Raw genomic sequence first — 25,059 nt, 5'->3', positions numbered from 1 at the left:
TAAGTGCTGTTTGAAGACTTTCCTGGAACAACACACCTGTCCTACCTGATATCCTTAGGTATCCTTATCCCATACCTAATCCTATCTGTACCCCTAAACCTAACCCTACCCATATGTTATCCCTAAAATCAGAGGGAATTGATAGTGGAATAAAACTGATGTAGAAGCATCTAACCCCGGTTTCTGGTTTTGTTTTTAATGTAGATACTAGGATCAACATGCATTTCCATATCCTTGAGGGAAGGATATTTTCGAGAGTGCAAGTGTTTGTGTGAATGTGTGCATATTTTTTCATATGCTCATATGTGCAGAACTGTCTGCGGTTGTCAAGGAACTGTTCTCATAAAGCATCCTAACAGGAACAGAGTGATGGACAGATTGGAGTGGGAGGGGAGAGAAAGAGAGTGAAAGCAAGGGGGAAAACATTTTTGAAATGCTAATGGTTTATGCATGTCTTGTACTTACTCTCTCTTTCATTCCCCGGACCTTTATTATCTTAGCAGCAAGCATAAGACCAGACGACAACTCTGCACACTTGTGTACCTGTCCAAAACGGCCTCTGCAATAACACACACAAACACAGATTTCATTTTTTGGATTATGGACATAACTTTAACCCTTGTGAATGTTATGTTACTATCTGCTGCTGTTCTTCTCATTGTGCACTTACTGTGCTTCACATTTGCTTGGAACTGTGTTTCCATGGGGTAAGATTGCATGTTTATGTCAAGATGGCTGCTGCTGCTGTGGCTGAAAATAATTTCCATGCAAACAGAGCAGCTCAACACCTGCTCAAAATAAACTCTCCCAATGATGAGTCAAAAACAAGCCAGTGCTTACTTATTTGTGACGTATGTGGAACAAGAGTGGAGAGTGGGTGCAAATGAACCCTTGTCTGTGTGTACCAGTAATTCAACTCGTGCTATATGTTTCATCTGCCAGTCCTGGAGAAAGAGTGCCTAGCACCCCACACTTTTATCTACTGCAAAAATGTCAGCATGTGTAGAGAAGAAATACTATACAGATAGTACCAAAAAGGAAAAGAAAAATGAATTCCAGAATCAAATATATTACCAAAATACTTATATATTGTTGGTTTTCAGGGAACATAATAAATACATCTTATATATTTTGAAAATATTGTGTCCCATTTGACCATTTTCCTTTAATTCATGATATTTGAAACAAGAAAAATATGACTATATATATATATATATAAACACACTGAACAAAATTATAAACACAACAATTTTGTTTTTGCCCCCATTTTTTCATGAACTTAACTCAAAGATCTAAGACTTTTTCTATGTACACAAAAGGCCTATTTCTCTCAAATATTGTTCACAAATCTGTCTAAATCTGTGTAATTGAGCACTTCTCCTTTATCCATCCACAGGTGTGGCATATCAAGATGCAGATTAGATAGCATGATTATTGTAAAAGTGTGCCGTTAATAATTAATGATCAGTATATAAATCCGTCTCACGTTTTTCTTTAAAATAAGAATTTTTGTCAGGCTTCAATGTATAGGTTTCTACCCAAGTACCGGTACTTCTGAATGGGCTGAGGCTGGAATTAGTGGGTTTGAAGCAACAGTATTTTATGAATGTATATTATAGGCAGAAAACATTTATTCATTTATTATTTGGGGTGTGGTGGAACAGGAATTTCATGCCCTGGATGTGCAACCCACAAATCTCCATCAACTGCAAGATGCTCTCCTATCAATAGGGGCCAACATTTCTAAAGAATGCTTTCAGCACCTTGTTGAATCAATGCCATGTAGAATTAAAGCAGTTCTGAAGGCGAAAGGGGGTCAAACACAGTACTAGTATGACGTTCCTAATAATTCTTTAGGTGAGTGTATTACTGATCAGGCATAACACTGACAGTGAATAACACTGATTATCTCTTCATCACGGCAACAGTAAGTGTGTTAGAAGAAGGGAAAATGGGTAAGCGTAAGGATTTGAGTGAGTTTGACAAGGGCCACATTGTGAGAGCTAATCGAGTGGATCAAAGACTGCAGCTCTTGTGGGGTGTTCCCGGTCTGCAGTGGTTATCTAATTGCAGTCTCAAAATTCTGGCCATTTGATAATACATAGATTGTTAAAATAGACTGTGGCCTGTAGTTTCTTTCCCTGTTTAGCATCATAACTCTGGAAGAGTCTTCCTAGCTTTGTTCAGGAGACAGTCACACTTTAAATCTAGATCAAAGACCCATCTCTTCAACCTGGCATAAACAAAACACATTATCACATTTTATGATTCAAATCCCTTAAAGGATAGGTAGGCTGCATAAATTAGGTCAACCAGAACCAGGAAGACTTCCCACAGCATCTGATGTACTTGTTACATCATGAGAGGAATGGTATCTATGCTAACATAGTCTGTCTGTCTCATTCTTACCCAGTGGTTTCTGTAGTCAGCTGGATCTGGTTCGTATCCAGACCGTATCTTTTAAAGCTGAATTTAACTCATTCCATAAATTATGAGATTTACACAGTTATAGAATTAAACGATACCAACACTGATTTCAACCGAATAATGACAGTTTACTATTGTCTTTTTAGAACTGCTTTACAGCAAAACTGAATTCAGTTTGCATCATTGAATCATTATTTTCCCGTTGATCACTAAAGCTGCTTTGAACCATCTTTATTGTATGAAGTACTACAAAAAAGAATGACTATTAAGTGATAATTCAACAAAATACAAATATTCTGTCATCATTTTTTCACCTTCATGTGTGTATTATATTCTTTCTTTTATGGAACGTAAAAGTTTGGTTCCCAACATTCTTCAAAATATTTTCTTTTATCTTCCACAAAAAAAAAGCAAGTCATCCAGGTTTAGAATAACATGACTAAAGTGTTTATCCTTAGTAGATGGACTCACCCGCCCAGCACGTCATTGGGGTTGACAGCATAATATGAGTTCATGGGAACCTGCTTGGCACTGACGATGCGATGCTCAAATGGGGCTGGAAGAGGTGGACAGTCATCTACAAAACAAATCAGCACGCTGATTTTATGAACGCTGACATGTGGAGCACAGTCTGCACAAAGGTTTCACACTTAATTTAAGGACTGTGACAAGCTGTATAGCTGTAATTACAAATGACAGATTTAATTTTAAGTTGATGTACAAATTTAATTCACTTTGAGAGTTGCAGGCTGATCATTTTTGTCACATGATGTTTGCTGGTTGCTGGTGTCATTGTTAATTGCATGCTGTCCACTGTTTGCTGGTGTCATCTTACTAAACAAATTTGCTCAGCTAGCAAGCATGACTGCTCATGACATGCATACACTGTTTCAGCTACTGAGGTAAAGAGCAGGGTTGAGAACCAATAATTGGTTCTAATTTCTTAGCCATGTTTTACACCCTATTATAGCCAGCTGTTTTTAGTTCCTCAAAAAACTGCAACCAGCTCATACAGCATAACTAGTGTCCAACTCCCGAACTAATTACTTTAATGAGACGACTCCCAATCTAGTGACTTATGAGCAGTGTTGGGGAAAGTTACTTTAAAAAGTAATGCATTACAATATTGCGTTACTCCCTTAAAAAGTAACTAATTGAGTTAGTTACTTTTTACGAAAAGTAATACGCTACGTTACTTTTGCATTACTTTTTCTCACTTTCGTTTTTATATAGCAAAAAAGTTCTATTTTAGTGCAAATGTAAAGACCTCTTCACACCAAAATCGAAATAAACCTCAGGCTGAGGTAAAAATGCAAATCCATGCATCAAACAAACTGCTGTTCTGGATAATGAAAGAGAATGCAGGAGAAAAAAAGACACTCTTACTTCTCCAATAAAAACAAAAAATCTAAAATAATGTTTGCTTTTGGTTTAACTGAAATATCGAAAATTAGCAGCAAGACATTGGTTAATAAAGGTAGTTTAAATGCATAAATGCATTTTTTTAAGCTTTATTTAATATTTAATTATTGGAGGTTTGCATAGTATTCTAATTTTTCATTTGACATTTGAGTTTTAAATCTTTATTTTGCAAATGAGAAATGCTCACATTTAGTTTAGAACTACTATAACCAGTTTACAAACAACACCTTTACACTAACTCTTGATTTTTCTTAACATGGGGACAAGAGGGCTGTCTGTCAAATGAACGTCAAAAAGTAACTTCTGTTACTTATTTGAATAAGTAACTCAGATATTTTGTTGTAATTTTAAAAGTAATGCGTTACTTTACTAGTTACTTGAAAAAGTAATCTGATTACGTAATTCAAGTTACTTGTAATGTTACCCCAACAATGCTCATGAGATGTGTCTTTTAGTGAATCAAAATCTTACATTACAGTGTAATATGACTCCCAAACGTGACTCATGAGATAATAGTAAATCATACACACATTGCACCGCCTTTCAAAGAAACAAGTATATGTTTACATGCACAGTTATAAGCTATACAGCAGTTTTTTGTGTAGTAGAGCTACATGAGTCATCAGAGAAGAGAAGAGATGTTGCTGAATGGGGGAGAGGAGCTATTTTGATATAAGATTACGAGGGCACGTGAATGGAAAAAATGTGATGTGCACAGAAATCATTTATAATGTAATTCCATTTTTAAAAAAAGGAATCAGTTTAGATTTTATGGTGATTTTAAATATCCAAAATCATACATATTTATTTCAAGATTTCCATCTTTAGCTATAAGTGAGTGTATATCAACAGTCTCACGAATAAATTACTCACCGATGATCAGTAGCTGTGACTCTGATTTTCTCAAAAGTGCTGATTTTGCTTTTTCTTCCTCAACAACGGTAGTGTTTTGTGGACTATGAGCTGCACAGTTCTTTATTGGGTCGGATTCCAAAATCTTCTCAGCAGTTTTATTTTCAATTTTCTTGATATCTGGTTCAGATCCTGTCTTTCTCTCATCATGTTTTGGCACAGGTGTTACCATCTCCACGGTGTCTTCATGTTGTGACTTAACCTCTGTATCCTTGTTGAAATGAGTTTTGAAATGAACATCCACCTTCTTCTCCTGTTGTTGTTGTTGTTGTTGTTGTTGTTCAATATTTAATGGTTTCAAAAGGGCCTTGTCCCCAACCTGTGAAACCTCTGTCTGTTTTTGGGGAACCTCAACCTTTGGCTCCTCTTGTTGTCCATTAACTATTGACTCGAGTGAAGCCCTGTCACCATCCTGTGAAGCATCTGCCTGTTCAAGTGTCCTGGGAATAATCAAAAGAACAACCATTTATATGCTCTTTGTTCATTTGTGTTAATGTGAGACCTTGATATATATTTAATCAGTTAAAAATTATGTAATGGGAATCAGCAAATGCAGCATTGGGCATGTAAGTGTTTATAATGGATGTGTTGTCTATGAAATATTATGTAGCTGCAAGTGAGAGGCTACTATGAAACAACAGAAAAACCCAATAACATAACAAGGTCCTTAACAGGAATGTTTTGTATAAAACTAAATGGCCTAAAACTCATAATGCCTGGCAGGCTGGCAAACATGCATTCAGTCACTATAGTGTAATCTCAAAACCTTGGCCATTAGTCTAATGAATTATACCTACTATCCAGCATGCACAGCACAGCCTATAATTTCAAGCAGAGGGTCTTTTGTGCCTCAGTACAGCTAACATTAAAAATACAGAGCACTTGCAAGTGCTTTATCAGCACTCTGCCTTGTACGGCTGTATGATTATGCCTTATATGATTTAGGAAAGGGCTGTTCTAGATGACTGTGATATTTCTTTTCTGCTCTGTTCAGAGATGTTATTAAGAGAATTATTCACTGAAAATGATCAAATTATATTTTTCATAAGTGTTACTTTATATCTCAACTTCTGTGATGATTGTTCTGGCCACTTTAGCAGGGTTAATTACAATGCTATGTAAACGATTGGCCTCTAATCTTCTGTATAGTTCTTATCTGGCGGAGAAAATTGTAAGAGATATTAGTGTCCTCTTCACTATAGCATCAGCTGCTATGTAATTATCTCCAAAGGTGGCCAAAGACAATGTTCGGTCTTCCGTTATAACCTGCTTTCTTTTGAACCCATAGTAATTTTTGACGCTTTCTGCTACAGTCCAACATATCATTGACAATATCCCTTTTAAAATTCAAGGCAGAAGGAAAATGAGCACATTTTACAGCATTTTGCTTTGAACCTTAAATGGCAGCAATTTGTAATTTGTCACCTCTGGGCTGAAGGCTGAAGAGACAAATCTTTTTCCACTTTAGTTGTTGTCAAAGTGACAGATTCAGCATTAGCTGTTGTGGCGGTTGAGCTATCTGTCTCTTGCTTGGGTACACAATAAACGTCAATATCCTCAGCCTCAAGCTGGACTTCAGGAGCAAACGTCTGGACCTGCGCAGGTGCTCTGCTCTTCAGCGTGACCTCCTTGGCCTTTCGTAAGGCTTTGGAGCGTTCTTCTCTACTAACAGGTACCAGAGTTTCACTTGCTCCTCTAGGGGCTTCAGGAGAAGGTAGGCTGCTGGGATCAGTGGGAACAGTGACCTCTGGCTGCAGCAGCTCAGTCGCAGCTGTGGATAATCACAGAGTCACGTTTTGAAGAACCGTGCATTGAAATGCATGCAGGAAAAAAGGCTCTGACATATCACTTCTCACAAGCTGTCTACTGAAAATATATTTTCTTCATACCTGGAATCACTTCTTTAACCTCCTCTGAAGTCTGTGTGCTCTGGTGGCAGTAACTGTCATTTGGTTTAATGCTGTTGTCATCTGGTTTGTTTTTCTGTAAAAACAAATGCAGATATATCACAGTATTGTTATGTAGTACTGATTAATTGGAACTTTTATTTCTCTTTGCCAGCTTCCGTCTAAGTCCTAAAACAGAAGTGTACATTTGTATTAACATATTAACAGAACAAAATTTAGAGAGCTTATATTCACTACAAATTTTAAATGGATGTTTTAATGGATTTAATTTCATGCATTTGCCAAATTTATACACTTCAATGAGTAACTGCATCATTACATCATGAAGTGGCTGTGTGAATTATAAGAATACATGATGGTGCTGATTATGGTGGAGCATTATTTTAATAGTCAATAGTCTGTTTACAGAATAGCACTTATGCAGCATCATGTTCTGTGCACGACTCAAAGGTCATTTGAGGTAAAAAATTCCATTCTGTGTTTTTTATCTTTTGGTGCATGAAATGCTTGGTATAATTACACTGTTTGACAAACAGATCTGATAATTACACACAGTGTGGAAGGTTCAATTTTCCAAGCATAAGCCAACTATTGCATAATTGTACTTGGATTCAAAAGCACTTTCACTTATTTATTTATTTATTTAAAAGAGATGCAGTCCTCAATTAACAATATAGCATCTGTACAACCACTCCAGTAAAAAATAAATGGACTGTCATCTCACAAGCTGTTTTGAGAGCATTTTAAGAGGATAGTTAACATTTCTGTATGCTTAAAGGATGTGCGATAAAGGTTTGGATTTAAATTGTAGTTTTGCTATTGCAAAACTGGGTTAACATATAACAGTCACCACCATCAGCTCAGTCACATATCCAGTCTAGGAATTTGAAACACGAGGCCCGTGCAGCCTCATCATAGATAAAATAGCAACCTTGGTAAAAGGTTAGATTGGCTGTAAACTTAACATGCTCACTAGCAAGAATAGATCAGCCAACAAAGTAAATGGTGGATTTGCAGGGACATTTTTTTGTAGTTCAGCTGTCAATATATAATTGAAAAGTTATCAATTATCTAAGAAAAAAACACGGTATTTTAGCTTCATCTATTTTGACAATCGTAAATGCATTACTGTGAACTATGTCTTTGTCATATTACTCTAAATTATATTTAGTCATCTGTTGACCTGACATCTACACACTGAGATGCTGTGTAATGCAACTAATGATATGATAACATACATAATATACATAATTAATAAGGACCTAATGCAATCAAATAAAAATCAAATACAAATTGAGAACAAATTGAGCTATATGTTCAGTCCTTATGCTCTTTTTTATCAATCAATACAATCAATATTTTGCACAATAGGTATTATTTCACAAAGCAGGCTGTTTTGAATGTCCTCATTTTCAGGGTCAGCTCTATTCAGTTATCCTGAATAGCAGATAACCTATGTGTTTTTCTGTTTATCTTTTTACAGCAGAGATCTTGGATGACCAGGACCTTACTGACCTCTTCTTCTACAGTGTCCAGAAGGCCTTGTCTTCTCCATGGCACCACTCCACTGAGGATGAACTCTACTATTTTTGAGTTACGGAATGCATTTCCCACATACCCTATTACTTTCTCCAGAGTGGACAAAGAACTTTCCATAGATTCAATCTTCTTTCTCTGCTGCTGACTGTCATGCTTGAGATCCTGAAGCAGATCCACAGTTTCCCCACAAAGCGATCTGACCTCAGTCAGCAAAGGGAGCTTGCTCTCTCGCTGACCATTGATCACGTTTGATTCTTGAGCACCCTGCTTGTGCTGCATAAGGCTCCTTTCAAGTGCTTCCATCCCTTGACATAGTAAGCTTAGCTTGTGAAGCACCTCCATCTGGGTAAGTTCAATCTGTCCCACCTTCCCCTCCAGGTTGTTCAACTTGACCTCCACATTGCTCAGACTACCTATCAGAGTTGGACTCGGCTTCTTGACTGTCCCAGATGGAGTTCCAGACTTCTCCAGCCTGCTGCCTTCATACATTTTGGCAATACATGTGGCTAGAGTTGCCTGTTTACTCATGGCTGCCCCAGTCCCACTCAATGCAATGAGAAAAGGTAGAAATAGAGGTCCCTCTGATCAGTTCCACCACTGGTCTCTACTCTTGTCTGAGGTATTGTGTCCCTCTCACAAAACAGACAGCTTAGACAACCCTGTTGTTGGTACGTGCCAGAGACATGACACCACTTAAATAAACACCTCCACTGGGTATCTTATCTCTCCACTTCTATTTTGCCTCCACTTCTCTCTCTCTCTCTCTCTCTACAGTGGCACAGGCCTTTTATATGACCTATAGTGGGCCTTGGTGATTGCCAAAGTTCCAGTGCTCTCTTGACGTCACAAAAACATTTAAATTCTCCTCAGCAGATGCTGCTGACAGGTGGGCACGCAAGGAATGACCTCTGTAAATGGCCAGTCATTAGTTAGAGAGAAAAAAAGGAAATATCCCCCTTTCATATTCTTATCACGTTTTCCTTTTTAATTCATTGCTACACAGCATCCATTTTCCTTTAAGATTCATTCACTAGATCCACCCTATGCCAACTTTATCACCTCTAACCTCATCTTTGGAACGTGACGTGACATTGGCTGACATTTTAAGTAAAAATAAACCTCTGTGGACAGAGGTATGAGGATGAATGATATGCTACAACTGTCCCTCTCACCTCATTAATACTGGGTCTTTCTATGATTCTTCAGGCTACAACTAAATACAAATCTTATCAAAATATTACACAAATATAATTTAAAGACAGTTTTTCAATAAGTGCATGCAATTTTTGAGATAATTTATTTTTAATAATGCTTCACAATAAGGTGCAATTGGAGCCATAAACTTACGTTTTTTTTATTAATCTATTGTAATATGAATTTATATTTATAGCATTAGAAATTGTTTGGATTAACATTAGATAATTAATTTAAATGAACAAGATTTAGCAATAATCTAGATTTATAAGTTATATAAACAAATTCATTTAAGTTTCACATTTTTTTCTATTCCTTAAATTCAATTAAGAACTTAAAGGAACATTAAAATAAAACTTTGTGCATGTGTGTGCAGAAAGCCTGTCTATAACTTGCAAAAAACGCTCAGAATTTCTGTTTCTCAAATAGCATACAGTGCCATCAATGGCAAGGTCATAGGTTTTATTCCCATTGTGTGAACTGATCAGAGTAATAGCTTTAATGCAATCATGAGTCACTTTAAATGTCTACCAAATAAGATACCAATAATACGTGTTAGGGAACATTGAGCTCTCTGGATGTGCTGTCTATAATGTCAATTCCTCATGTGTAAGCCAGGGGCTTTTTATCTGAATCCTTCTATAAGAGCATGACTTTCTGCAGTGTTTGAATGCCAAAATAATATACTCACAATATAGTATAACCTTATTATGCAATAGAGTTGGAGGCCAGGGTCAGAACAGCCACAGGAATGTGGCTCCATGGGGACTATTAGGTGGTGGTGGTGGGGGGGAGATATCTGTTGTTACAAGCTGGCACAACATAAGCAACTCAATTTCCAGATCACAACAACTCAGGCCAGTGAGATAGCTAACATCACTGGGGAAGAGTTCTGGCAGATCATTTTAACACTGCTTAATAATAAAATCTCTTTGATATTCTTTTCAAATGTCAGGCAAACACATCAAGTACACAGTGTGCATTAAAAGGAGAAATGCAAGTCTGCTGCTAAAATGCTGGTACATTATGATATGGCTTTGTTAATGGATGCTGTTGTGCACAGTGGCGTTTATCCTTGCCCACTCTGAAGGGAATGTTTTCACTGTAGTCTCGTTTTACAAGTCTCTTCTGTGCCCTATGAATGTTTAACATGGGAAAGGTTGAAAGAGCAGATGGGTCAGTATTCCACTTCTGTCTTCGTCAAGAGCACTCAAGGTGACGGTGTGTAAATTTGATACAAATCCCATTACGGTACAGACCTTTCGATAAAAATTCCCTTTGAGTGCGGTGAAGTGTCGGGGTTAATTAAAATTCAATCAGTTCTCATCTCTTTAATAGGACAAACTAAATATGCTTTCTCTGAATAAATTGTTTCTTTTTGACTCCCCCACATAAGCTAATCACCTTTTCTTTTCTTTTTTTCTGAGAGAAGAGATTAAATTGTGCTGATGAACAACATTTTTAAAATGTTACAGACAATGATCAGTTTCTCATAAGTCCTAAGGGCACTATTGACAAAAATGTGTTCAGCCTTTTGCAAGAATGCTGAGATGATTTGCCACAAAAAGAAAAGTAAAAACTGGCAAAACTATAACAACGGCTCAAGAAAGAACCTCATAAATGACCATGGCAAGCAAAGTAATTAAAGTAATCAAACATTCATTTGAGTATAGCGACCCTGAACTTGTTTGTTACTACCAGTTCAGTCTCCTCCTCAGAGGTTTTAAAAGACTGAATTAGGTACTAAAAAGAGCAGTTTAATGGTAAATGTTCCAATAACCTAAAAGTGCAGTCTCTCAAAAGTAACTGCATAGCAAAAATAGGTTTTTATATCTTTTTTATTATACCTTTTTTAATATTTTCTATACAAAGTGAATATTCTCCTCCCTTTGCATGAAATCTGATGATCTTACCGTGAATTTGCGTATATAGTTCGACACACTGAATCCACCAGTGCTGAGAAGTGTTGTTCTGTACAGAGAGGTCCCCATCAAATATTGCCTCTTGTCCTGGGTTAGTAGGACTCACTACATTCCCAAAATGGGCTTCTGCGAGCTACGAATATTCCGCAGACCTGGACTCTCAGGGTTCTGTAACATTCTGCAATAGACAGATCACCCCTCAAACACTAACTATCTTATCACTTTCAGCCCGTTTACTGGGTACGCGCCCCTGTCAGCACGGCAGTGGGCCCAGAAAGTACTTCCTGCTTAGAGATAACAGCTGCCTGAGATTAGTATGAGTATGCTGGAAATGTGAGTGTTCTGTTTTATTAATAGGTCTCAGATTTGTCTTTTTTTTAGGGATGGTCCCCACTGGAGGTTTTCCTCCCTGCACAGCCAGGATGGATGTTTGGTTAGAAGGATGGCGATATGACGAGGATGCTGGGGGTCAGACCACATTTCAGTTTCCCTTAATGTTTGTGTGTGCCTATAGTTGTGAGGGATCTGAGATTATGCACAGACCCAATTTGAGACAAATGCGTCAGTCGTCCCAGACGTGTAAGCATTGGATAGCTAGGCTAAGTCTGTCCTGATAAGGAATCGGAGAGAGCATTTAGATCTATACACTACAAGTGGCCAAACCATAAAACCACCATGCAAGCTGTTTTGTCGGCTCTTGTTTTAGAAGCAGATATGTAAGCCAGGAGGCTGGTGGAAGAAAATCCATTTCTGATTGGTGGCATTGTGCCTAGTCAGAAAACGTTTCTCTTCATGGCAGACTATTGCCTCTAATACCAGTAAGACTAAGGTGCATGTGGGTGCATGATCTCAGTGATGTTTATAACACAATTACAGCGGTTGATATTATGCTAATAAAAGCAAGTTCTAAAAATCGTGTAAATAAAAAAAGCTTCCAGTAGTCTATCCTGCCAGGAAGATTAATTCACTGCAGCTTCGCTATTACAAAGACACGGGTGATCTGAAAATCTTCAAAATGTAGTTTGTTATTAGAGGCAACATCTTAATCTTATGATTTGTTCAAAGGCCATGTTAAATGATGTGGGTGGTGCTCCAGATGGCACTGACAACACTTTAATGTTAAAACAATAAAGTGATTCTGTGACAGCTAGGGCTGTTGTTCCTGTTAGTAATGGGACAGGTGGCATCAAGTATGGCGTCTAACATGACTCACATGCACTTTTGTCATCGCTGTGCTCTATATGACATGGATTTTAATGACTCAATATGCACCACACCATCACTCCTTGTTCTGACCTTCATTGATATAACTTCTGAAATCAATACATGTCTGTGAAGCATGATTACAGCCTGCTAAAGTATATATAAAAAAGGTATTAAATTGTAGCTAAAAATGTGCTTAGAGGGTGAAGTATTTGTTCAAATAAGCACTCTGAAAAAGGTACAATGGTGACCACCAAAAAGCATAAGCTATTAAACTACTAGAGAGGGGGAAAAAGTAATTTAGCACTAGCTGTCAAATTCTGAAAGCCTTTTACACTGTATGAAGAACAACCAAATTAAAGGGATAGCCAATTGCACAAAAAAATAAAGATTCTCTTATCATTTAGTTAGTTCTTCCCAGAGCTATACCTATGACTTTTTCAAATGAACCTGCATATTACAATTGGCTGAAAACTATGGTTTATTAGTTTAACAATAGTAAAATATTCATTTTTTTCTTTGACACTATTATCGTTTCTCTTCAGTTGACACTTTATGTATTCACATTGTGTGTTTTAAAGTGTTAACTTTGGGGTTCACGCGTACACTTGCATGATATTAACTCACTTGAGATTAACACAAATTTTCTCTAAACATGTTTAGGCTATAGAAAGTTTGTATTCATCTTAAGAAAGAAAATCGCATAGGCTTGGGACGGCATGAGAGCGAGCATGTGATGAGAGAATTTTTCCCTTTAAGTCATGAAGGTTTTGGAGCCGTAAAATGATACTAGCCAATGGGATTTTGGTGGATTTTCTTTCTAAATCTGCTTGAGAGCTGAAGCAATGGGTTATTTAAATGTTATGTAAATAAGGCTTGTGCACAATTCAGAATGGAATTGAGAAAGACTCCCAAATTCAAATTCAATTATTGAATTTGAATTTAGTGTTGCAGGAAAGATCTTCAGAGCAGAACGCTGCAGACTCAATGATAAACCTTTGAGGAGGGATTGAGAAATAGATGGATCAGTGTTGTTCGGAGTGTTTTGCATTGGAATTAATGACAACTGCATTTACAACAACTTTGTGTTATTTTATTACTTTGAAATAAAAATATCATTGGAACAAAACTAATTAAACAACATTGAGGGGGTTATTTTAAAGTTTTGACCGTTACCATTGTGCAGAAGAGTAGAGCTTATGGTTAGGTTGTGATGTGAATAACTGCAAGTATTATTATTATTATGATTATGAAGAATGTTGCAATGATCAATGAGAAATAACTCAGCTAATGCTAGTGCAATAACAATTTTTTCCCACTTATAGCAGACAGCATCAAAAAGACTATTCATTGAATAACATACCTGAAAGTCAAATATAAACAGGTCATTTCCATTTACTATAATTTATTTAACTTTTCAATGTCAACTTAAATTAAAAATGTACATCCCACTAATAATATTTAATTCATCATAAAAACGACTTAAATATTATGTGTAATATTGTTACCATATTTTAAGTATATACTGTGTAATATTTTTAAAGTGCAGATACTTCTAATGAAATTGGGTTATTAAATTACAAAATTACATGTTGTATTACTGAGGTAAAATGTGTAATTCAGTTAGTTACTAATCATATTTAAAGGAAATTGCTTTGCATTGATAAAGTACTCCAAACCCCTTTTATAATCAGTAACTTATGCAATTACATTTCCAAAGTAACCTTCATTACACTAAATGTGTGTTCAATTCTTTCTGTTGTGTGACTGGAATTTCTTTGAATTGTCATGAATTTAATTCTTCTTCCTGTCATTCAAATTCAAATTCCTGTGGGGCGGAGTCAAATTAATTCAAATTCCAATTCATGAACTGAATGGAGGCCAATTCTGAAATTCTGAATTTTGCACAAGCCTGCTGTAAATGTATGAAAATTGTGGTAGCCTGTTATACTGTAAGTATAGTTTGGCTGCCATCTAGTGGTTCATAAAAAAACTCGTCACTCAGGCTAAAAACAAAAAAAACAACAACAAAAAAACATTGAAATGCCAGAAAAACAGACATTGAGCTATCGGATATAAATGCTAATTTATGCCACACCCTCGTGAGACAAGAAGCATGCCTGAGAATCCATCAAGAATCCAAGTGTTGCTCACATGGCTCACAAAACATCTGAACAAAGTGATTCCAGAAAGAGTAAATAACATCTTAAATAATACATGTACCAACAAACAGCAGAAGATGTTCTTCAGTTCATTCTTTGATGTCTTGTGTTTTGGGCCTGCATGACACTAATGATAATCAAAAAGGCTTTCCCACATTAAACGAAATTATGAACCTTTCAACATGCAGGCTTGAAAAGGTTTTATGTGTGAAACTAATTCTTAGGCTTTAGCCTTCACAGCCACATGTACAAATATAGCAGCTTTTTGTCACCCTCTGGTTCTCCTTTCATCAAGCTGTGTGTTATGATCTAAGGCTTGGGCTATGCTTGATTAAAGCAGTTGTTTAAACTGAATTATGGATTTTTTTTCGATATATCTTTTATAAGTAATGTATTCTAGACACAGCATACTTTTTTTTTCTTCAGAGTCATCTTCTCTAATGAAGTGTTGGATCGAGGGAGGGAAAACCTGTCACTCGCATCATGGAATCATCACGGTAATAGCAAAAAACAATAATCCAAAGATCCAATCAATTCCAGATGGACAAAACAGTAGGGAGGAAAAGACTATCACATTTTTGTTTTATACTGACTAAACTATACAGACTACTCAAAATACATCAAAAGCAAATACTAAATCTACATACATTTTGTGGGGAAATATTACATCAGTAACTTTCTAAGCACACAAATATGTTCTGTAGCCTAGATGGGATGTGATTATTCAACTTCTCCATTTCCTTTAACCTAAGATATAAAAGCAGGAATATGTTAACTTCCAGGCAAAGTGCCAGTGATTCACACGAGGTATAGCCCATTGAGAGCTTCAGCAAGTGCCAAACAATATCAGACCCTTGTCACCTCCACACTGAGAGACACACCATCTGCCACTGACCTTAAAAACATTCAGGGCAAAAACACCAACTGTCCAGTGACTCATCACATCATGTCACTGAAACCCACAAAAGCACAGAAAACATTGCCACAAGCAAAAATCCCCACTGGAATTATTCTCCACAAACTTGGTAGATTAAGTGAATGAATTATGTTGGTTTTTGTGTGTAGATGATGGCTCAAGAACAAAAGCTTTAACAGCTGTCAAATGTACTAATCTTGACGGAAGGGGGCAAACATATGCAAATAAAGTTACTCATTAAGTGGGAAACCCCTGGTGCAACTCAACAACCCCTGTGTCATGTATATTAAGATAAAAGCAGAATTTATCTCTTGACATGTCTTTCTTTATTGGCCACACAGTTGCAGTTTCTGCCCTGTATTTGCATTTTTATTGTTAAACCGCACTGCATAATCCGTGATAAGCACATTTTATGTACAGGCAATAGTTTACCAGATAGGATCCATTTCAGGCAAATTTTTAACTCTTTGGTTACATTATTGTGGGTTCTCACACAACTCTGAGCCCTTCTTTTTATGGAGAGCTACTACTGCACTTCAGATCTGTAACCCTGTTTTTCTTGTTCAGCAGGTAAAGTTACCCCCCCCCCCCCATTCAGTTAGAGAGCCAATGTTAGTTCATGTAAAACATGTAACTCATTGTGAAATGAATTCTGTAACATATGAATGTTTTCCATTTACTAAGAATGCTTCCCACCTTTCTAAACTTTTAACACAAGGGAAAAGACAAGGCATCTTTTCTCAAGTAATATGTCGACTGTGAAATATTGCTTGTAAAGAGCTGAAACAGCATAACATACTTAACTGCTTGACTATAGAGGTATCCTGTACTGTTAAGTAGGCATGTTTTACATAGTAAATTATTCATTAATATGCCCTTTGAGAATCACAAAGGTTGCTTTGGGCAAGTCAGCGACGGATGTAAAAGGGAATATATAGCTGGTGATCCATCATTTCTGTGGAAACCACAGCACACTGGACTCTCAGAGGTGAGCTTGTTGCTTGGTGACGAAGCTTTGGGGAAAAAAAAACTGGCTGCAGCAACTGCTCTCCTAAGGAAGCACACAATCCAAACTGATTGTGGAACTAGATAAATACAATATGTTCAACATATTCTGGGCTCCTCGTAAATGATGTTACATAATAACCAAATATAACAATATAATTTGAAACATGAGCATCTAAGGACAATCCTCACGCATATTATTCAACACATTTGAGCCCAGAACTTTGTTCATGGTGAAATATTGCCTGTAATGAACGTGAAACAAAATGGTTCAGTTTTGAGTAGAGCTGCAGAGGACTGCTGAACAGCTGAAATATGAGCTTGCTTTGAGAGTTGCCATAGGCATTTTTCTTGCTCTAAATCCATCTTAAAGAGGGGAACATGACGTAGGAGAAGGAATGGTTGCAATTAACTTCCCCTGAAAATAAAACTAGGAGTTTAAATGCAATTGATTTTAATATATTCATATACAGGGTGAATATTACACATTAATTTTGTTACATTTAAGAAACAATAACAAAAGGGAAAATAAAATACACACTTAAATTAAGGTGGTTGAGGCATAATAAATAACTATTAAATCCGTCATTTTCTTGGGTTCAGCTCCTACTAGATTACTTATGAAATATGGCTCAAAATAAACAAATAATGGAAGTGATCAGCTTACATCTGAATAATGGTACCAGACATAATTTGCACATAAATTGTTATTTTGGTGAATCCACTGTCCGCCAATAAACAGCTAAAAAGTTTAGGAAACGACTGGTAGGAACACTGAATACATTCCATAAAATTGTCATTAAAATAGATCCTACACAGCTAACAATTACTACAGTTCTCACTGATGTGGAGGATAACAGTCATTTTCCTCTCATATACAGAGCAGGTGTCTGAAATCCACCAATAAACGGCAGCACCACTGAGCTTCGGGCCACACAGGCAGGGGTTTAAGCTTCTTCGGGTCAGAGTTTCCCAACCGCTTTTACATAGACATATGGGACATCTGCACACCCACGTAGTAAGAGTCCTGAGTTTCAGCTGCAATTGTTTCCAACGTCTGTTACAGGATGAGTCTCTGGCCCAGAATTTTGCGGTTAATCTCAGCCAAGGCCACCGAAAACACAAAAGCCTTCTCATCGGAGAGGTTGGCATAAATGTCAACCTCCTTTTCCTGTTTTTCTGTAAAAAAAAAAAAAAAAAAAAAAAATCAAACTGCATGTAATTTATTTCATAACCAAATGCAAAAGCAGATTTGCAGATCATAGATCCTCCATAGAAGAGCTGACAATGCATAGAATTCCAACCCTGCAATGATTTATTCAGCAGAGAGTAAAGAAAGAACCATGTGCGTAAATCATTAATCCACAATATGAAAGCCGTACACTTGGAAACGGTACAATGAGCCACATGCCACCCTGATGGCTCCTGAATCATGAATATGTCTTTTGTCCTACTGTCCATGGAGATATGGTCATCTGTTGTCATTTTAATAAACAAGCTTTATCGGAAACATACTTGAGTTGTTCAACGGAGGGTTTTATTTAATGGGAGACACTTTTTTGGTTTACAGCTAGGTGTGGCTGCGAGTGAAGACAGATGCAGTAGGATCAGTAGTGACACGCCAGTGAGAAGCTTTTATTCTAAATGCAAATGAAAATAAACAGAAATCTCTAGGGGCAGTGTGAAATCAGAGAGGGGCATGATGGGAGAGAAGGTCAGTTTGGGGAGAGGGGTGGTAGGCAGGTCTGTTTCTGGACCCCGAGGACAAAAATAGCATCATCACACACTGCCGGTATTGTTGTATAACTTCTCTTGATCAGTCACTCCCAGATGTGAAAATGTGAAAATATTTCATTTCCAAAGAGTAGGCCAATATTTCTGCAATTTCTCTTAAACATTTCTTAATGTTTAGGATATTTTAAATGCTCCTAAAATGTTTGTCTTTAAGGTTTTGCTCAGTTACTGTTTGACCCAACAGACAAGAAGCATTTAAATGATAAATCATGAGAGGAAGCAAGGAAAGAAAGAAAGAAAGAAAGAAAGAAAGAAAGAAAGAAAGAAAGAAAGAAAGAAAGAAAGAAAGAAAGAAAGAAAGAAAGAAAGAAAGAAAGAAAGAACAGGAACATTTTTTGGAATGACTCAAATTAGAAAAAATGATGGCAACAGTGACATGCATTGAAAATCAGTGTCACATTGATAGTGAAACGTGTTCACAAAAGCAGGAAAGAAAACTGTAATCAAACATTATTCATAAGAACCCTTCACATGCACAAATACTGAGAGTGTTTTCATTTGGATAAATCACTGACAAAAGCATTGTTCAAAGCAACAAAACATTTCACTTAAGAGCAAAGGCGTATATTCCAAGTATATATTTCAACAAATATTCCAAGAATAGTTAATGCGGGGAAAAATGTTTATTGTTCGGTTTATTATAATTGTAGACAATTATGTTGAAATTATTTGACATCATTGTAAAAGACTAAATGGAAAAATAACAGTCATGAAATATCAAATAAATCACCCTGGATGTCTACATTTCTTAAAGTCCATGTTTATAATTATTATAAATCTACTTTTCCCCAGACACGTGGGAGCACACGTTACCTTTTTCTTCCTCCTGCTTCTTCAGCCCAACAGTTTTTGGTCTGCCTCGTCCTCTGCGGATTGGATCTGACTGACTGTTGGAACGGGATCGCCTCCTATTTTCCATATCGCTGGTAGATGTTAAATTTATCTTTTCTTTTCTGATTCTTTCTGTTCGTCTTCTCTTTGCATCCAAATTGTCTGAAACACAAATGAAAGGATAAATTATAAAATAGTGGGGGTTGATACAGTCACATTCTACATTTACAAACTAGCCAAAACGCCTCATAAACAATTTTACACAACAGCAGCTCTCTTTTTCCTCACATGATCTTTAAACCCATCCCCCAACCATTATTGACAAACTAAAAAGCCAAAAAGGGGGTCTGTCACTTCACATGCTAATCAACAAATTATGTAGAAAGTCACAAACATATGCAGAGCTCCAATCAGAGCATTAAGAGCTTGTTACTAAAGGAAGTAGGCCTGTGCCTCTCTGAAGGAGTTTATTTATAGGGCTCTTTAGTCTTTGAGTAAACGTCATTAGAAACAGACTCCAGCAATCCTGTGTGAAGAGAGCTTATCTGAGGGACCATAGTTGAAAATGACACCAGAATAATAAGCAAAAATTGAACGCAGTGAAATAAAATTTGGCCAATTATATTTACTAGTAATATTTACATGTGAATCATTTGTTAAAGCTCTTAAATAAATTTTCCAGCAAAAGAGAAAATAGTAGCTAAAATCAATTAATTCCTTGATATTTTCAAATTTGTTATCATTTTTTTATGTTCTCTTGTTTATTTTGGTGTGACAAATTAATTGTACTACATGTATTCCATTTAAATTCTCAATAAATATTAGTTAATGAAAACCGCATTAATAATATAATAATACAATTATTACCAAAATGTTGTTTAAATATTGTTAGACAAAGTCCAACCAAAGGACCTTTCCGCTTTGGAAAAATATTTTGACACATGTATTTACAATAATCAAACAATTAAAGGATTTAATAATCTTGGTGTAACTCAATACAGTGAATCTCTTATTACAACACAATCTGTCAACAACAGATATTTTAAATATTTATATAATAAAGTATTTCCATGGCAGCCATTTGATTCTAAATGCAGTGATAAGATCCGTTTCTGCTCCCTCCCTTTCCAGGCCTGCTGTATGACTGCACATTAACTCAGGAATCCTGGCACTGTCAATAACCTGCACTGACAAGAAGAGCTCTGTTCTACAGCTAATTAACACTGCGTAACTTCTCCAGAACTGTGACAAAACCATAAAGTGAATATTATTGTAAAATATCTGGAAAGACTGGCTGTAAAATATTCTTATTTTATACTCTAACCTTTAGTAGCCTTAACATTTCATCTGAATTACAAGTCTCCTTACAAAAGAAGCAAACAAAGCAAGGACAGGCAGGGCAATCTAAATAAAGTCTGTCCTATTTCAAATTGAGCACATTATTCTTAGCAGAGTGAAGGGTAAGCCCTAAATAAATACTGCTGCTAAAATGGAAACCTATGTTACAAGAGAAAAGACTTAGAAGAAACTATGACTACACCCTTCATTTAACGTAATATAAGTAGGAACTCACACTCTTCATATATTAAACTAATTCCTTTTTTGGCTCACAGAAAAAAATACATCATACCGCTGAAAAATGTTCAAACAAAGAACATTTGTGCAGAGCATTCCAGTCATAACTCAATGTAACAATCACAGACTGAGTCTCCAACGAAAAACAACACAATGCACAAGCCAGCTGGGCTTTGAACAATAAAAATCATAAAACTTCAGTGTGCTTGTCTTATCTGGCGATTTGACGTGCACAATTAGAGGTAGGTTTCTAGCTTATACAAAACAATATTTATGACAGACCTAAAACCTGATATTAGTGTTTAGATATTAGACACAAAAAGAATATCAAATGATTGAGAAAAAAGAAGTTAAAATAACACATGTACATGCCCAAGCTTGTCTTTTATTCCTTACATAGCTAACTTTTTCCCACATGCCTTATTTCTGTGATATCATATTGTGATATCATATTACAATACCAACTAACCTATAGTTTATACTTAAGAAAGCTATTTTGCATAAATAATAATAATCGGGACTTTTTTTTAAGTTACCGTTGAAGTATCATACAAAAGAGATGAGACTAGTTTCTAAATAACAAGACAGTGGTGGGGGGGAGAGGGAGAGAGAGAGAGAGAGAGAGAGAGAGAGAGAGAGAGAGAGAGAGAGAGAGAGAGAGAGAGAGAGAGAGAGAGAGAGAGAGAGAGAGAGAGAGAGAGAGAGAGAGAGAGAGAGACAGCAGGAACAAGCTTTTCAGACAGGAATTAGTTTGCCCTTCCCCCATCCCTCTTAGAACTACTCACTCAAGCAAACAGCTACCACTGCACCACTCATTTCAGTATTCTCAACGCATTCTGCTGACTGGAAACTTGCCTGCTATTTATTTCCATTCACTAGCTTAGAGTTCAACACATACCGATATAGTAAAAAAAAAGGCCCTTTTTTATCAGCCTGACTGTAGACAGAAAACAGGCTATAGAAGAATATGTGTAGATACTAAAGAGATTAAACAAGTGTTCATTTTCAGTAAGAGAAAGAGAAAAGTTTGCTGATCAATTTCTGGGATTACATAGCAGCCACTTTTCAGATCCATATTCACATCACATCTGGTTAAAGGCCACTTGATAAAAAAATAACTATACATACTTTACAATAACACAATATAGGAGTGGATATATGTAGTTTTTATATGTATAAAACACATAAAAGATGCACAATTTACCCATTACTGGAGACCTTTCATTTAATTTGGCATTGAGAAGCTTTCGGCTGATGAAGATGTAACCACAAGGACAGGATTTACAAGCCACAGGAATCTGAGAAAAGAGAGAAAAGAGCTCAGTAGTCAGTACACTGTGAAATTCATGTCAATTACAATGACTGACTAAATATTTCACAACACTCTTCTGGAGGAAGAGCACTTCAATATTAAACATTTAAAAATGGATAATATGGTGTGCCTTAATAAAAACAGTGATGTGTCCTTTGACTGAGGTAAACTGACACTGACTACAGTAAACAGGAAACAATAACCTGATTTCTGTTAAACTGTCTGATGTGCCAAAACACAATACAATGACAACATAACGTTACAGTCTATTAAATAAAATGATCTGCAATGACGCGATTTCTTGTTTGTTCAAGGGCAACATAAACACTGGTAATTCGTCGTTTATAATGTCAAAACCAGCGTGAATATAATCATTAGAATATAATCGTTCTCTTATAATTATTAGAAATGGTTAAAGTATTCAAATAATATCATGCACATTTCTAAGCGGTTAACGCGCAGAGATTAGCCTTCTTGGCGATATTTGACGAGGCGACCACAGACTGCGTGAAACACATGAAATTTCATTGTTTCAATCCAGCAAGCTGGAAATCATTTAACAGCTCTGCACGCTTTCATCGCCAAACTCAAACGTAAACAAAACCCGGTGGCTAATTATGTGATAATATACATCATATCAATAATTTCACTTCAATAAAATCGACAAAAATGTGAATAACATTTTACGTCACGTAGCAACGTTGTTGTAACTCACACACATCTGCTGATTAACTTACCTTTGCCTCATTAAAACACACACCATAATAAACATAACAATCCGGCGACTGATAACTTGAGCAAAAACACAAATATGTATTATTCTATCTCAAACAACACCTCACCTGTTGGTCACACTCCGGGCATGATTTGGTGGCCATCTTCACTTTCTTCACTTTGTTTGTAGACATATTTATGATGAAGAGCTTCAATAATATCCCTTAAATTCGGCGATCGTACTGTAAAACTTCCAGCTGCACTAATGCACACAGAGAAGTGCAGCTGATCGGCTTCCCGAGAGCTCAGACACACACCAACCGTCCGATGAACCATCAACCGCGCTATACGCACTGCGCATGCGCATTGTAGAGGTTCGCAAGGTCCCTTGCTGGTGGATCACGTGACCCACAGCCAGAACTAGATAGATTTGGCAATTTTTTGACTGCACTTTATAAAGTTTTGTACTGTTCGTCATAAAAGCAACTTTAGAAGAGCGAATGGTAATAATAAATATTAAAGGTATATCCAAATACTGCATCCAGTAGGCTACTCACGGAGCATGCGCATTACAGCACGACAGTCACATGGGTGAAGAACAATAAGTGCTGATGTAGGTGAAATAGATATGCTGGTTGAGGCATTGCAATCACGTTTTATATTATGACTTGATGAAAACAACTGTTCGATGGCGATTTTATATGCTACCATAACTATCAATGTGAATGATCTGGCTAATAGTTTATAGCTACCCTCACATAGCCTAACATTTGGATGAATATAGCTTTTTATAGGCTATAATAACATTGTTTATGTGGAAATTTGTGAGAGCATTATATTGTATTTGTAATCTGTATTACTTTGTCTTTTTCCAAAAACACTATACTGAAATTGTTTCACCTATTTTTCCCTCATACTTATTTGCAAGCTTGTTCGAGACACCAATCTTCGTGGTACACCAACCTTTCTGTATGGTGTAATCAGTTGTAGTCCTTTTTGTTGTTAATGTACTTGCACAATGTCATGGAATATGTACAACAAACTTTCTTTACCTGCTTAAGCTGTAAGACTAAGCAGTTGCGAAAGGATCTTACTCTTTAACAGAAATTTCTGTGAACAACCTGCAAACTGATCCCAGCTATAAAAATTTAAACATTTGGCAGGAGTATCTGGATTTATTCCAGGAGTATCTTGGAAATATCTTAAATCCTGTCCATTTTATACATATAAAATATTACATTTAATTAATTTCATGGTAGCTTATGAATAAGATATGAACATATTTACTTTGTAGCATTTAATAATAATTGTTTTCAGTTGAACAGATTTTCTTGAATAGTAATGGACAGTAATTTCTTAAATATGTCAGACAATTTCTTCAATTCATTTATAATATTGACGTACTTAGCAGATGTTTTCATATCAAATCACACTTAGCCTACATGTCTTCTGCTTTCTTTTGTGCTACAGTTGATGTTGTTGCAAACTCAACTTAACCCCACCCCACCCCCTCTGCTAGGCTATATGACACCATGGGATACAGTCCTGTAGTTTACCAAAAACAATCAAAATTTAAAATACATTTATCATATCAACCCAAAATACAATCAGTCATTACTGGAAAAAGTGTGCATGAAATAAAAATGCATGAACAAGAATATGTTTTTGTTTATAATAAGAGAAGTTGTATAAATATGTGGGAGATAAGCTGATTTTTATTTAGAAAGCTAATTACTTAATGACACTAATCTTGAGTATCATAAAAAAATCCTCCCATTCTACATAAATATGTCATCACTGCATCTGGAGCTTTTCTATAGGCTGCCTTTGTGGAAAGCATTTCCTTCACAACTCTTTTAGTCTAGCAGTTAGTTTTGTGTGTGTGTGTGTGTGTGTGTGTGTGTGTGTGTGTGTGTGTGTGTGTGTGTGTGTGTGTGTGTGTGTGTGTGTGTGTGTGTGTGTGTGTGTGTGTGTGTGTGTGTGTGTGAAAAAAACAGACTGCTAGACTGAAAGAGTGTGTATGTATTATTTACCCAAACACTGCTTTAAACATGAGACCTGGTGGTTTGAAATTACAACATAAAAGTATTTTGTCCATGTCATTTAAAATGGTCTTTTAATGCTAAAGCCTGTCAAGTGCGTATTGAAACAGAAAAGAAAATCTTAAAATAATATTATATTTGATTCTGCAGACATTGTGGTTGTTGGTTGCACTGTGGGTGTG

General features: G+C 36.3%; 2 protein-coding genes across 2 annotated transcripts in view; both read right to left on the bottom strand.

Moving 5' to 3' along the window:
• mylk3 (myosin light chain kinase 3) overlaps positions 1-8,877 on the bottom strand; it is a 20,627-nt gene extending 11,750 nt beyond the window's left edge. Inside the window, exons 1-6 of the mRNA XM_067417299.1 lie at positions 8,184-8,877; positions 6,651-6,744; positions 6,187-6,532; positions 4,723-5,201; positions 2,899-3,004; positions 466-559 (exon numbers count right to left, since the gene is read on the bottom strand). Of these exons, the coding sequence (XP_067273400.1) occupies positions 466-559; positions 2,899-3,004; positions 4,723-5,201; positions 6,187-6,532; positions 6,651-6,744; positions 8,184-8,735 (1,671 nt within the window). The 5' untranslated portion in view covers positions 8,736-8,877. The remainder of the gene's footprint in view (positions 1-465; positions 560-2,898; positions 3,005-4,722; positions 5,202-6,186; positions 6,533-6,650; positions 6,745-8,183) is intronic.
• Positions 8,878-17,046: 8,169 nt separating this feature from the next.
• c1h16orf87 (chromosome 1 C16orf87 homolog) lies at positions 17,047-23,202 on the bottom strand. Its single transcript, XM_067450135.1, has 4 exons — positions 22,964-23,202; positions 22,014-22,107; positions 19,217-19,396; positions 17,047-17,788 (listed from the first exon to the last, which is right to left on the bottom strand). The coding sequence occupies exons 1-4, from the start codon at positions 23,027-23,029 to the stop codon at positions 17,670-17,672; spliced, it is 459 nt and encodes a 152-aa protein (XP_067306236.1). The 5' UTR covers positions 23,030-23,202; the 3' UTR covers positions 17,047-17,669.
• Between the last annotated feature and the right edge of the window lie 1,857 nt (positions 23,203-25,059).

This window comes from Pseudorasbora parva, chromosome 1 (genome assembly GCF_024679245.1).
Source record: "Pseudorasbora parva isolate DD20220531a chromosome 1, ASM2467924v1, whole genome shotgun sequence".
Taxonomy (NCBI): Eukaryota; Metazoa; Chordata; class Actinopteri; order Cypriniformes; family Gobionidae; genus Pseudorasbora; species Pseudorasbora parva.
This window is presented reverse-complemented; position numbering and strand designations above follow the sequence as displayed.

Coding starts and splice junctions, on each gene's coding strand:
- c1h16orf87 (XM_067450135.1), bottom strand. CDS start 23,029: ATGTCTACAAACAAAGTGAAGAAAGTGAAGATGGCCACCAAATCATGC. Junction 22,108..22,963: donor GCCCGGAGTGTGACCAACAG/GTGAGGTGTTGT, acceptor CTCTTTTCTCAG/ATTCCTGTGGCTTGTAAATC. Junction 19,397..22,013: donor TGAAAGGTCTCCAGTAATGG/GTAAATTGTGCA, acceptor TTTGTGTTTCAG/ACAATTTGGATGCAAAGAGA.